This window comes from Protobothrops mucrosquamatus, unplaced genomic scaffold (assembly GCF_001527695.2).
Source record: "Protobothrops mucrosquamatus isolate PMUCROS unplaced genomic scaffold, P.Mucros_1.0 scaffold780, whole genome shotgun sequence".
In the NCBI taxonomy this organism is placed as follows: Eukaryota; Metazoa; Chordata; class Lepidosauria; order Squamata; family Viperidae; genus Protobothrops; species Protobothrops mucrosquamatus.
Window position 1 is genome coordinate 63,072 of NW_015387048.1, and position 13,523 is coordinate 76,594.

The following is a 13,523-nucleotide window of genomic DNA, read 5'->3' on the forward strand; positions in this document are numbered from 1 at the left end:
TCCCCAAAGTTCATTCTATCAACCAGCCGTAGCAGGAATTGCCAGTCCAACTTATCAAAAGCCTTTTCAGCATCCAAGAAGATAAGGGCCGCCGGGATTTGGTTATTTTTATCCAAATACTCCAACAAGTTCACAATTTGTCTAACGTTGTTCTTCATATATCTTCCATTTATAAATCCAGACTGATCCACATGAATAATCTGTTTCATTACTTGCATTAGTCTATTAGCTAATATTTTTGCAAAGATCTTATAATCCGTATTCAATAAGGATATTGGCCTATAATTTTTAGGCTGAGTCATATCTTGATCCTCCTTTGGTATAAGTGAGATAAATGCACACCTCCAAGATGGTGGTATTTGTCCCCCCATTAAAATATCATTAAAAAGACATCTCAAGGGTTCTAACATTTCTTCTGATAGTTTTTTATAGTAAATTGCAGTAAACCCATCTGTACCAGGGGCCTTACCAACCTTCAATTGTTTAAATGCCTCTGCAATCTCTTCCGTGATCAAACCATTCATCAATCCTTTTTGATCCTCAGAAAGACCAGGCAAATTTGCTTGTTGTAAATAATTATCTATTTCATCAGATTGTATATTCTCAGAGGCATACAATTTAGAAAAATATTCTGAAAAAGCCCTTTTAATCAATTCCTGCTGAAAAACTTCTTTACCCTTATAGTTCATTTTCTCAATAAGTCTTTGTTTTTGTTTCTTACGTAATTGGTACGCTAACCATCTTCCAGGTTTATTTGCGTTGCAAAATGTATTATGTTTCATATATTTCAAATTAGTAGCAATTTGATCAGAAAGCAACATGTTAAATTGTTCTTTCAACATTGCAATAGATGCCTTTAAATTCTTATCCGTTGGATTTAAGGAGAAAGCTTTTTCCTTTGTTTTTATCTCTTGCTCCATATCTTTATACTTTTGTTGCTGTTTTCGCTTATAAGCAGAATTCATTGAAATTAAGGCACCCCTCATAACTGCTTTGCTTGCGTCCCAAACCATCGATATAGAGGTGCCTTTATTCATATTCAATGTAAAAAAATCTTTTAAATGATCTTTAAGTTTCTGCACATTTATTTCATAGTTCAATAAATTCTCATTTAATCTCCAAGTCCTTCTACTACCTCCATCAATTGAAATCTCCATCCATACAGGACTATGGTCTGACAATATCTTAGGAAAAATCTTCACCTTCTTAACACTAGGAATCAAATCAGTAGTAATCAAAATAAAATCAATTCTGGAGTAAGATTGATGCCTATCCGAAAAAAAGGTGAAATCACTTTCTCCCATATTCCTTTCAGGCCATATGTCTCTTAACTCAAGGTCTTCCTGTAATGCAAAAAAGCTTTTAGGCAATTTAATTTGCATTGAAGTTTTAGCTGAAGTCTTTTTATCTCTTTTTGGATCTATTACGCCATTCCAGTCTCCCATCATGATAACAGATTTATAATCCAATTGCATTATCTTTTGATGCAAAAAAGTAAAAAATTGCTTTTGTTGTTGATACAAATTGGGTGCATATAAGCCCACAAGACATTTTTTCCCATTCAAAATAATTTCAACAAACACAAATCTTCCTTCTGGATCAGCGTCTATTAACTTTGGCATCAATTCTTTCTTAACATAAAGAACTACACCCGCTTTTTTCTTTTGAGCAGAGGCCGCGAAATATAAACCCAATTTAGGATTAAATAGATACTTTTGATCTTTTAATATAATATGTGTCTCTTGTAAACATATAATGTCATTCTTATGCTGCTTCAAATAATAAAATATTTTTCTCCTTTTTTGTGGTGAGTTCAATCCATTAACATTTAAATATATTAATTTAACCATCCTTTGGCTTTTGGAGCTTCTGAATCATCCCTTGCAGATCCATCATGACAGATCTTTTAGGTCTGGCCCCTCCCACTGGCTCCGAAGTAGTTGAACATGTTGGGGGCATAGCCTCTTTCTGCTGTTCTCTTTCCTTACGCTTGTAGGCCGCACGTGTCATTCTCTGGTCTTTTGGATCCTGTTTTGCCTCCAACATTTGTAAATTCTGGAAATCTCCTGCAGATAGAGACATAGCTCCAGGCAAATCCATAATCAGTTGTTCCACTCCTTCTTCTGTTCCTTTAACTGGTGATATAGAAGATGAATCAGCTTTCAGAACCGTTAAGTAAAAGTGCTTTGCCTTCTGTACTGTATTGAGTCTGTAACGGTTCCCAGCATATGTTAAGGCCATTCCAACTGGTATTTCCCATCTAAAAGGTACTTGCTGCTTCTTCAACTCTTGAGCTAAGAAAGCAAACTCCTTTCTTTTTCTTAAAATCTTTGAAGGTATTTCTTTCAGAAGTATAATATCCTGAGCAGCAATCTGAAATCTCTGTTGGTAAAAGGCCTGTATAATTTCATTTCGACGTGTTTTTCTAGAAAAATAAACAACAACATCCCTGGGCTGTTTTCTCTGACGTGCGACCCATGAATTGACTCTAAATATTTTTTTCTATTTCTCCATAGATAATTTCAGGATCGCAGTCGAAAACCAGCGCTAAGGCAGCTGATACCTCTTCTCTCAATTTCTCCTGTGCATCCTCTCGCAATCCTCTGATTCTTATTGCATATTCCATCTCTCTGAATTGTGTCATTACAATGTCATTTTGAGCAATCTCTATACTCTCTTCTACTTTTTCCATTCTCTCCTCCATCCCTTCCATTTTTTCACCCACTTCCTCCACACGAGTCTCTATACGATCCATATGAAAAGCAAAACCCTGAAAGATTTGAGACATGTTCTCACACAATTCATCATTCTTTTTAGCAAGAAGCTCTTCTGTCTCCACTCTCATTTGTTGCACAATTTGTTTAGACATCTGCATCAAAGAATCCTGCAGATCCTTTAAAGTAATATAAGGTGGTGGGGAGGGTGGAGGAGTTTTAGCTCTCTGATGCGTAGTCTGTACAGCTGGAGAAGAAACAGCTGGCTTAGGTACTGCAGCAACTACAACTCGTTTAGAAGCCATTCTTTAAGTTTAAAAAGAGTCTTAATATACAGTCCAATGCAGCAAGAGATCAAACAAATTTTTCTTTAATTTTTCCTTAATTTTTGAAAATTCTTTACAGTCTTAAAATGTAGCAATCCACAACCGGAAGGAAAGTGAAAGTGTCTCTTTAGAACAAAGAAGCGGCTAAGCCGCAGCCATTTTTTTTTCAAAAGTTAACTTTCGATTTCAATCATCTGAGAAGAGTACTTTATTCTTCTGAGTCAAAGTTATAATTTCTTTATAAAAAGTCCAAGTTTCCTAGTCAGCTCCGTCTGTTAAAAGTACTCACAATTAAATTCAGAAAAAACATCAGAGGTTTTAATACACCAACTTTTACATATTTCTACCCTCCTTCCCCCCCCCCCCCGGACTTCCCAGAACTGAATACAGGGTTAAGCACATATCATCCCAAGTCTAATTAAAACTACCCGACCATAATACAATCAAATATAAACATACTTTAACTCTAAAAACAAATAAACACATATCAACTTAACATAACCATAAAATATATACAATAACTATATAATGAATAATAATATAATTACATAAANTTTTTAGCAAGAAGCTCTTCTGTCTCCACTCTCATTTGTTGCACAATTTGTTTAGACATCTGCATCAAAGAATCCTGCAGATCCTTTAAAGTAATATAAGGTGGTGGGGAGGGTGGAGGAGTTTTAGCTCTCTGATGCGTAGTCTGTACAGCTGGAGAAGAAACAGCTGGCTTAGGTGCTGCAGCAACTACAACTCGTTGAGAAGCCATTCTTAAGTTTAAAAAGAGTCTTAATATACAGTCCAATGCAAGAGATCAAACAAATTTTTCTTTAATTTTTCCTTAATTTTTGAAAATTCTTTATAGTCTTAAAATGTAGCAATCCACAACCGGAAGGAAAGTGAAAGTGTCTCTTTAGAACAAAGAAGCGGCTAAGCCGCAGCCATTTTTCCCCCCCAAAAGTTAACTTTCGATTTCAATCATCTGAGAAGAGTACTTTATTCTTCTGAGTCAAAGTTATAATTTCTTTATAAAAAGTCCAAGTTTCCTAGTCAGCTCCGTCTGTTAAAAGTACTCACAATTAAATTCAGAAAAAACATCAGAGGTGGAGACGGTGTCTGGCTTCGCTAAATAGCGAAGATGTCCCGATCTGCGGAGGAACTCTGAGCTCCGGAGGAGTTCTCACCTTCGCCTCGCTGGGAGCCCCCAGGGAGACTAGGGAACGCGACTCCTACTCCAGAGTAAGCTCTCCTTCTCTCCTTTGCCCGGAGAGAAGGTTCAGATCGCCAAACAGCTGATATGCGCTGTTTTGGCGATTTTTACGCAGTCCCGGACGGGAGGCTGTCAAAAAGCCTCCTTCGGCAGCCGCCCAGCCACCGGAAGTCCAGTTGCCTCTTGAAAAAGCACCTTTGGGACAACCATTACCCGGATGACTGAGAATCTCCATAGACATTTAGCTGGGGTTGATGTACTGTATTTTTCCATCTATAAGACGCACCATTGTATAAGACGCTCTGGCATGCGAGTTCCAAGCTTACAGCAAACAAAGTCAGCGCTGGGAGCAACCGCCTCCCAGCGCTCTAAATAGACGCCTCCCGGCCAGCCCCCCCCCCCCCCCCACCTAACCAGCATCCGGCATGATGAGCATGCATAGTCAGTTCACAGTAGCAGCCTTCCAACCCTGGTAAACAAACCGGCGTGAGCACCGGCATGACAGCAAGGCAAGGGAAGGCAGGTTTTAAACTCCCCGCCGTTTCTCCGCGCCGATCAGCTGTTCGGCAGAGCGCTGAACAGCTGAGCTGGCAAATCCGGAAGTTTGGCTGGCCGGCCGATGATCTTGCCCCCTCCCCCATTAGTGGCAAGCCCACAGGGGCTTGACACCTGCACCAGGTGGCATGGCAACCCACACAGGCATGCCCTGGGCTGCGGAGGTTACCATTATTTTTTCATGTATAAGACGCTGCACTTGTATAAGACGCACCTGATTTTTGAACAGGGTGTTTGCAGGAAAAAATAGCATCTTATACACGGAAAAATACGGTAAACGAGCAGCAAGTGTTGCTCAATTCCTCCTTACTATCAGCCTGATGAAAGATTAAGTCTGCTTCAGTGCAAAAGATGTTGCATCATGTATTAATGTGCACATGAAGCTCAGAACTGACCAGATCCTTTCAGAGGAAAAGATTTCAGTATCAGGCAAGGTGGACATTCTCTGTGCATATATTTTTACCGCCATATTTCTTTTCATAATGACAGCCTCCCAGAGGAACGAAAAAGCAAGCGGTCAATTTGAGAATGATTTTAGTTACTCTTGCCCAGCGATGTTCAAATTTTTTTGTCTCACCTATCGGTGCCTTTCTTGCCACGAGCCTGTAGAATTTCATTGAGTTTCTTCACTACCACAGCATGGTTGATCTCTGTGCCCTTAGCAAACATCTTTGGCTTTTCCTACAGGGAGAAAAAAATAAAGGATAAACTTCCCAATTCCTTCTTCTCCTTCTCTGGCTAATCTCCCAGCTGGAAAGAGAAGCCACTGGCAATGCCTCACCTTAACCAGAGGGACACCCCCTTTGACTTTTTCCCATTCGCCTCCTTCATCTTCTTCATCATCTTCATACTTTTTGGATTTACGGTCTTGTTTTTTCTTTGCTTTCTCTTCTTTTTTCTTCTCCAGAATCCTCTTTTCCTCCTCTGTGCCAATTCTAATTTTGGAGGATTAAACAGATCCGGGTTTTTTTCAATGCCGTGATTCTAAAATCTTGAGCTACCTACACTTAATCCCAGAAACATTGTTGGGTTTGAATACTGCAGATCAAACCTGTTCTAATGAAAGTAGCTCCCTTTCTTTCCATCCCGAGTGCATTTGAACCCAAACCTTCACAGGCGAGATTATATTACTCCAATATACCAAGATTTCCCTGATATCTACCTACCTTTGCACAGATCCCTGGTCTGCTAAGATCGGAATCAACTACTAATAGATCAAGTGATGTAGCTTTCAACCTATAGGAAATCTGCATGTATCAACAGCAATTGAGACCAGGATTTCTAAATGATGTCATCAGCACAGTGTCCTGCAACCATGTGGTTTAGTGACAGCTATTCCAGCAGTCCTGGTTGCCGTCATTAAATGAGGACTGCAGTCATTAAGCAAGGACCTCATGTGATCATAACTTCCAACTTCCTGCCAGCTTCTCCTGACCTCGCTTTTGGGAAGCTGGCAGGGAATATTGAAAAAAAATGTGATCACATGACATGATCCCCGTGCTGCAGGGGATGCTACGACGGCCAGAACTCCAAGGACCTGCCATAGGTCCTCTTCATTCAGTGCCATCGTAACTCTGAGTGCTCCCTGAAGGAATCGTCATAAGCCAAGGACTTCCTGTATAGGACATGCACACTGGTTAACTCTAAAAGTTAAGGAACAAAAATCCTGTAAAGAGCTAAAATTACCAATAATGGCTGGCTCAGGAATTCTGGGAGTTGAAGTCCACGAGTCATAAAAGAGCCAAGGTTGCCTACCCGATCTAGGTCATAAAAGTTTGGCTGAAGAAGGTGTGGATTTCTTTCTTGTAAGTAGGAAGTCTGAGAATCGAACATAGGAGCCTCAATAGTCTGCCAATAGCACCATAACAGATTTTCCAGGGTGCCCAACAATTAGGTCTCTAAAAACAGAGACATCTTTAAGGAGGCCTCTCCTGTTGACTGCATGATAAGAACAGGGACAGAGCTGTCTGTAGAGCAGATCTACAGTTTATGTTTTCAAAGGGCAAAACCTTCATTCTGACTTGTCGTCCAAAAACTTTTGTCAATCAATAGGGGCCTCACTTGAAAGACACGCATAACAAGATTGTGTTTTTGTGACCCAACTAGTAGCTTAGCTGCAACCTGTGTTCTTCAAAGGTAACCCCTAGAAAACAAAATTGACATAATCTGACTGTGCTAGAACTATGGCATAGATAACTACTGGCAGATTTGACAGCCTGGAACTCAAGAGTCATAACTGCTATCTTGATTTGTTGATGCAAGTACTTCCTGGATCTAAAATATCAGTCACTAAACTTGAAATTTCACATCGCAGGAGAAACCAAAAACAAAGAAAAATTGATTAAGCTTTTAAGATGCTTGGATATATAAGACAGCTCATATAGACGACTGGGGCTGCTGGTTATAACCTAAAACATCTGCCCTCTAGACAGGTAAGCACAAACCAAAAACATTAAGATACAACAAGTACAATCTGTTTAGCCTGAAACTTGAGGAATACGGCTATACAAGTAGCCCTCGCTTAACAACCATTCATTCAGTGACCATTTGAAGTTATGACAGCACTGAAAGAATGACACTTATGCCCGGTCCCTGAAGTTAAGGCAGCGCCCCCCCATGGTCATGTAAACAAAATCTGGACACTTTGCAACTTACTGACATTGACCAGAGCATGAACTCTGCCATCCAGCTGCCATGAACCCTGCTGCCCCCACTGATCTGTGGTGGTGCAGTGGTTAGAAGGCAGTATTGCAGGCTAATTCTGTCGACTGCCAGCAGTTCAATTCTGACCAGCTCAAGGTTGACTCGGCCTTCCATCCTCCCGAGGTCAATAAAATGAAGACCCAGATTGTTGGGGGCAATAGGCTGACTCTGTAAACTGCTCTGGGAGGGCTGTAAAACACTATGAAGCGGTATATAAATCTAAGTAATAGCTATTCTTTCTGCTGCTGACAAGGTGTGCCCTCCATGAGGCAACTGCTGGCTGTATGAGGCCTCCTTTCTGAGGATGTGTGCAGCCTTCTCACAAGGCTTCAGGAATATCATGTGTGGTCTCAGGAAGAAGGCCTCATAAAGACTGGTGCCATGCCTACATTAGCAACAGGAGACGGAGTCAGTTGAGGGTGGCAAGGGTAGCAGAGCACAGGGCAGTTTGCACACCCTCCCCAAACCAGCAGCAGCTGCCCCCAGAGTGCGTGAACTTGCACGATATCACAAAAATTGGTGGCTACTTCTGTGCCCATTGATCCCTGACAGTAGCCACTTACCCACCTGGGACTTCTGACTTCCATTGACTTTGCTTGTTAAAAGCTGGCAGGAAGAGGCAAGAAGATCCTTGCTTAACAACCCATGGTAATCACTTAAAAATAGCAATGGAACTGCTGTGATTGTCGTGATGCTGTGATGCCACATTTTACAATTGCACTTCTTTAGTGATGGAAATTCCAGTCCCAATTACCAACATAAACCACCTGTAGTGCATGATGGATGATGTTGCACGAAGGTAAGGTCCCCACCTCCCCTTGCCTCTAAGGAATGTTGTCCTTACTTCTTAAGGAATTTTGAAGCCAAGGAGGTGTATTTGCCCTCATCTTCATCTGACTCTGAATCAGATTCTGAATCTGATGAGCCCCAATCTTCATCGTCATCTGACTCTTCTTCCTCATCTTCGTCCTGTCAGGAAAAAATATATATATTACTCCAGCAAATCATCTTCCAAAGGAATTTGCTGCCACAGTATAGCAAAGTTCCCTCTAGCAGAAAACTGCTTTGTCTCTAATAAAATCTGATTGACGTGGATAATCTGGCTGAGAAAAATGGGAAATTCTGTCTTACATTCCCCCAGGGAGGCTTGGGTTCTCCTACTCTGAATCCTCTTGGAGAGCCCTGAGGTGAGTCATAAAATCTTTCCTTGAGACTCTCACCTCTATCTTTTTGAGAAACTTGCTGCGACTCTCAGCTGCTCCCTCTTTCTTTTTCAAGAAGGCTGAGGCACTTATTCCATCATCATCCTCACTTGAGGAAGAAGATCCTGAAGGCGGAAAATGGGAGGAACCATTGAGAGGGGAGATTTCAAACAACAAATCATACTCGGAACAAGAGGACATCCTTCAACTGCCATGGCTCCTGCATCATCACTTACCCTCTGAATCATCACTTTTCTTGTCCTCATCTTCATCAGCTGACAGCTCAGGATTCTAGGAGAACATGACCAACATGCCAAGATCATGATATATATTTTTCTACCCCGTATTAGCCAAACAACTTTCTTGTCCATCGCAAACATGGCTGTTCAAGTCCTCTCTTCAGCCATAATCCTACACGTTTGCTGTTAGTGTTAGTATGGACAACCCAGCTAAACCACCAATTCCACACAGCAGTTGTTGTAAAATACGTCTCTGCAGCCTTTCCTGCGTAGGTCAATACCTGGCGGTAAGCAGTTATCTGGGTTTCATAATCTCGGTTGTACTTCCGGATCTTCTGGCGGAGGGTACTCAGTGCTTTGGCATTGTTCTTGTTCATTTTTTTCTTGCCTTCCTTGTCTTCCCAAACCTACAGAAGAAAAAGATGGCATATGGAGAGCAGCACTGGTTGCTTCCTCAAGCTGTGCAACACCTATACCATTCAGTAACTACTCTCCTAGGATCCAGTTAATATTGTGCATACAGCACAGGCTTATGTGCCCTCTTACCATCAAGATGCATCAGAAACAGCAAGTATCAATGATTAATGGAGATAGCATTTTCAAATGACCAACTCAGATACAAAGCACTGAGTTTGTTACACTTCGGAATAGCAGAAGAGTTCTTTTAGGCCAAAGCAATGATCACAAAAAGGCTTAAAGTATGAAAAAAAATTGGGAAAACAAACAAACTAAACTATCAAAAACATGCCAATTCCAAAATCCAGATAGCTACTGAAACTATTATTAATGGATTAGTATTAAATGAATGTAGAGAAAGGTGTGGAGGGATATAAATGAGCCATCACTACCAAAAAGGTTACAACTCTTGCTGTAGCTACATAATCTCTGAAAATAGATCTCAGATGATGACTTTATTTTAACCTGATGCCAACCAGATGCTGGTCTCCACCTTCCATGACTGAGCAGCACTGAGGATCATAGTGGTTGAGCATCATACAGACACTAGATGAACGCTTTGTAAATAATGACTGGAGGGGCTGATTAAAATAATTTGATCTTAACAAATAGGAAGGCTCATATATGAGTTGGCAGCACTGATTATGAGCCCATTGTACAAGAGTTCTAAAGAGCTGGGAGAAACCAGCAAAGGACCTAAAGTTTGAATACCAGTATTCTTTTTTGAAGAAAACATATTTACTAGGATTTTTTCTTGCCAAATGTTTGTGCAGAAAAACTGGAATCATTTACCAAGATTACTTTCTTGAATGAACAAAATGCTTTTTGGAAGCTTTTAGATTTAGCTTTCATAACGTGTAGCATAATGCCAATTTTTTTTCTACATCAACCAAAGCTACTTTCAGATGTATTGGTTAACCACTCCCCAACAAAGGAAAATAGATCATGATTTCTAAGTTTCTGGAAATGATATGAGCCTGCACTATCTACATTACAAGGCAAAGGTTTCACTGTCAGTCGTGTCTGACTCTAGGGCATGGTGTGCCCATCTCCTTTTCTTGGCCAAGGGACCCAGATAATTTCCATGGTCATGTTGCCAGCATGACTATACACCAAAGGTGCATAGAACGCTACTATCTTCCCACCAAAATGGTACCTATTAATGTACTTGCACTTGCATGCTTTCGAAGTGCTCGATGGGCAGGAGCTGGGATGAGTAACGGGAGCTTACCCGTTGCGCAGAGCTATATTGTAATTAATTATGAACCGGCAACTAGCTAGAAATAAAGAGACAGGGATAGAGTCAGGAAAGATTATCACAGCTTTGCCTCAATTTTGAAGCCCACTGTTACGTGACCTCCATCAAAGACTTTTCTGATAAAAGACCCATAGTAGACCTGTTAGATATGACCCATTTCTTTTGTATCACAGGGGGGAGCATGTTTCAACACACTAAAGAAGCGCTTTCCTGAATGGATATGTAACATTTCCTCATCAGACCACAAAAAAAATAAACCAACAATTTTCTTGTCTATCATGATCCCCAGCTAATACCTCGTTGAGATAGTCCTCAAGATCTGCCAAGATGCGGATATAGAAGTGGGGCACCCCTTCCTTGTCAACAATACTCTTGGCCTTCCCATAAGCCTTGCCCAGCAACTCAAATTCCTCCAGACATTTGGTGACATCTCGGATCTTCATAGCATTCCGTATTGTTTTGATCAAATTGGTTAGTTCCTCAAATCTGGCACACAGGAAAAAGTGGACAAAGAACAATTAAACCAGCGGGCGATGAAAAAGACAAAATAAGGAGATATATCTAAGCAATGAATAAAGGCTATGGGCTCAGAGAAAACAATGCCACTAAGTCGAATGGAAACCAGTTACCAACAGGATAACGGGCTTTGTAGAGATTGAAAAATATAATTTTGGTTCAATCCTCCAAACTTTAGGTGCCCTTCTTCCAGTAACAATCTATACATACCTTTTGTCTTTAGCACTGCGTACAACTCTCTTTGTATCTTCTTCATCCTCACTCAGCAGCAGAGGCCTATAAGAAAAGAGAAACAGTTGATAGATATATGTGAATAACTGATAGAGGAAACTGGAAGTCAGAGGGGAATAACTGTAAGACAGAGAGCTCATGCCAAATTATTAGAAAAAACTCACCAAGAGGATTGTTTTCTAACATGTTTGAATGCATCTGTACAGGGATCCTTCAACAAATAATATTAACACCTGAATGTTTTTTTTCTAGACTATTCTTAATTATGGACTTGAGATTAGCTTCTACAGTTCTGAGCCTAATGCTATTCCAGGACTAGACTAGAAATGCAAATTGCAATATCATTTATTTTCACTCAGCAATCTGAACCAATATGCAAAATCTGTCACTACGTCCATTTTACCCAATCTAATTATTTTGTAGGAAGCTTTGAACCCATCTCTCCAATCCTTACCATTCCTGTCATACTTACTGTTTCCCAAAATTGCCTCCAACAGGTTTGGTTACTAATTCATCTCCAGAGAGCGATGATTCTGACTCACTGTCTGAGCCAGTGGTAAAGAAACGCGACATGGCGACAACTTTGGATTGTCACTCACAATGTCTGACCCTGGAGGATAAATATAAAGATTGAAAAGTCCAGTGAATATAATACTTTCATATGTATGCATTTATTTTTATTGATTTGAAAAATGGAATATCAATGTTTGTACTCTTTGATCAAGAGAAACTTTGCCTCCTGAGCAGAAAGGAAATGTTAGATGTAACTGAAACCATTATATGGATGAGATTTCTGGTCCTTGAGATTAGGTATGTAGCCTGTCCAGCCAGTCCACTGATACAATTAATAAAAATAACTCCACAATTATAATAGGAAGCCTAATACAGATGTATTGTAATTTAATAACCCTACCATCTTTCCTCACAAAACAAAAAACAAGCAGAAAAGCCTGGTGTATCCATATACACCTTATGTGGTATTGCACATCTGGCATCGCCATTCCCAAGGAATCTCCTTCATAAAATGTTGAGCAATGCCCTACCCCAACAACACAGGCTCTTCCACCCTTGTGCTAGTTGTTGCTGGAAGGCGCTGGGAGTCAATGACATTTTTAATATATATATGTGGCTTTTTCACTCCAGTCTGATGCCCTCCGGCTGTATTGGGCTTCCTCCCACAAACCTTAGCCCCCATGGGAATTGTCGTAGTTGAAGACCAACACATCTGGAGAACATCTGGTTGGGGAAACTTGATACGTAATAATAACACTACCCATTACTATAAACTTTACCAAAACTTGTGTCCAAAACTCAGCTAAATAATATTTAAAATTAACCGATCAAAGAAAGGCAGACATCCTGGAAAAGAATGTACTGTGCCTATTACCCTTTACAGTTAGCTCAAATACTCTACTGTCGCTTCCCCCTCCCGCCCTCTAGCTCTTCCATCCCCCTTCCCCTTCTCCAGCCTCCACCGCCCCAGCAATCGGCATCAACACGCGGTCACCTCGGCCCGCGTCGATCAAGAAGCCTAGGCTCCACGCAGCCACTGGGCAAGCGCAGGACCTTCAAATCGTCGCGTCCTGAGGCGTAAAGGATGAAGAAATTCTGTCGCAGAATTGATGACTCATTCCGCTCATCAAAGACCTTCCCCCATTTCTGGCGCCTTCGGCTACTGAAGAACCACAGTTTTCGACCATAGAGTTCCAACCTCAAGTACAGCTGTATCAGTCTAGCGCCCCCCTGGAAGATGATTGGAAGCGGCCGCTTTCAAAGTTTGCCAGAAGTAAAGCGTCTGAATCTACTGTATCTTTTTGCTGTCCACGCCTTGCCGCATTTTGGGGGTGGGGGTTAATAATTACGATCTTTTTTTCACATGGATTTTCTGATTGAATCGGAATCCCCCTTTCCGCTGTCTTTCATCCATATTGCGTCAGTTTTTAATTACGTTCTCAAAACAAACAAAAAATGGGTACGGTATGCTCACTGATATCCGCGCACACTAATCAGTAATTTATGACAAAAATGATATTTTATCATTTTATTCAATTTACTCGACAAAAAAGTAAACAAACTGAACATTTCTTAAGTAGCTACAGAAAACTATACTTTGGGGGCA

At 40.8% G+C, this 13,523-nt stretch overlaps 1 protein-coding gene across 1 annotated transcript in view; it reads right to left on the reverse strand.

Moving 5' to 3' along the window:
- LOC107289886 (eukaryotic translation initiation factor 3 subunit C-like) overlaps positions 1 to 12,964 on the reverse strand; it is a 26,880-nt gene extending 13,916 nt beyond the window's left edge. The window contains 10 exon segments of the mRNA XM_015818711.1: positions 5,377 to 5,480; positions 5,581 to 5,734; positions 8,347 to 8,471; positions 8,723 to 8,829; positions 8,941 to 8,995; positions 9,225 to 9,350; positions 10,954 to 11,143; positions 11,384 to 11,449; positions 11,877 to 12,014; positions 12,912 to 12,964. Of these exon segments, the coding sequence (XP_015674197.1) occupies positions 5,377 to 5,480; positions 5,581 to 5,734; positions 8,347 to 8,471; positions 8,723 to 8,829; positions 8,941 to 8,995; positions 9,225 to 9,350; positions 10,954 to 11,143; positions 11,384 to 11,449; positions 11,877 to 11,977 (1,028 nt within the window). The 5' untranslated portion in view covers positions 11,978 to 12,014; positions 12,912 to 12,964.
- Positions 12,965 to 13,523: the final 559 nt, after the last annotated feature.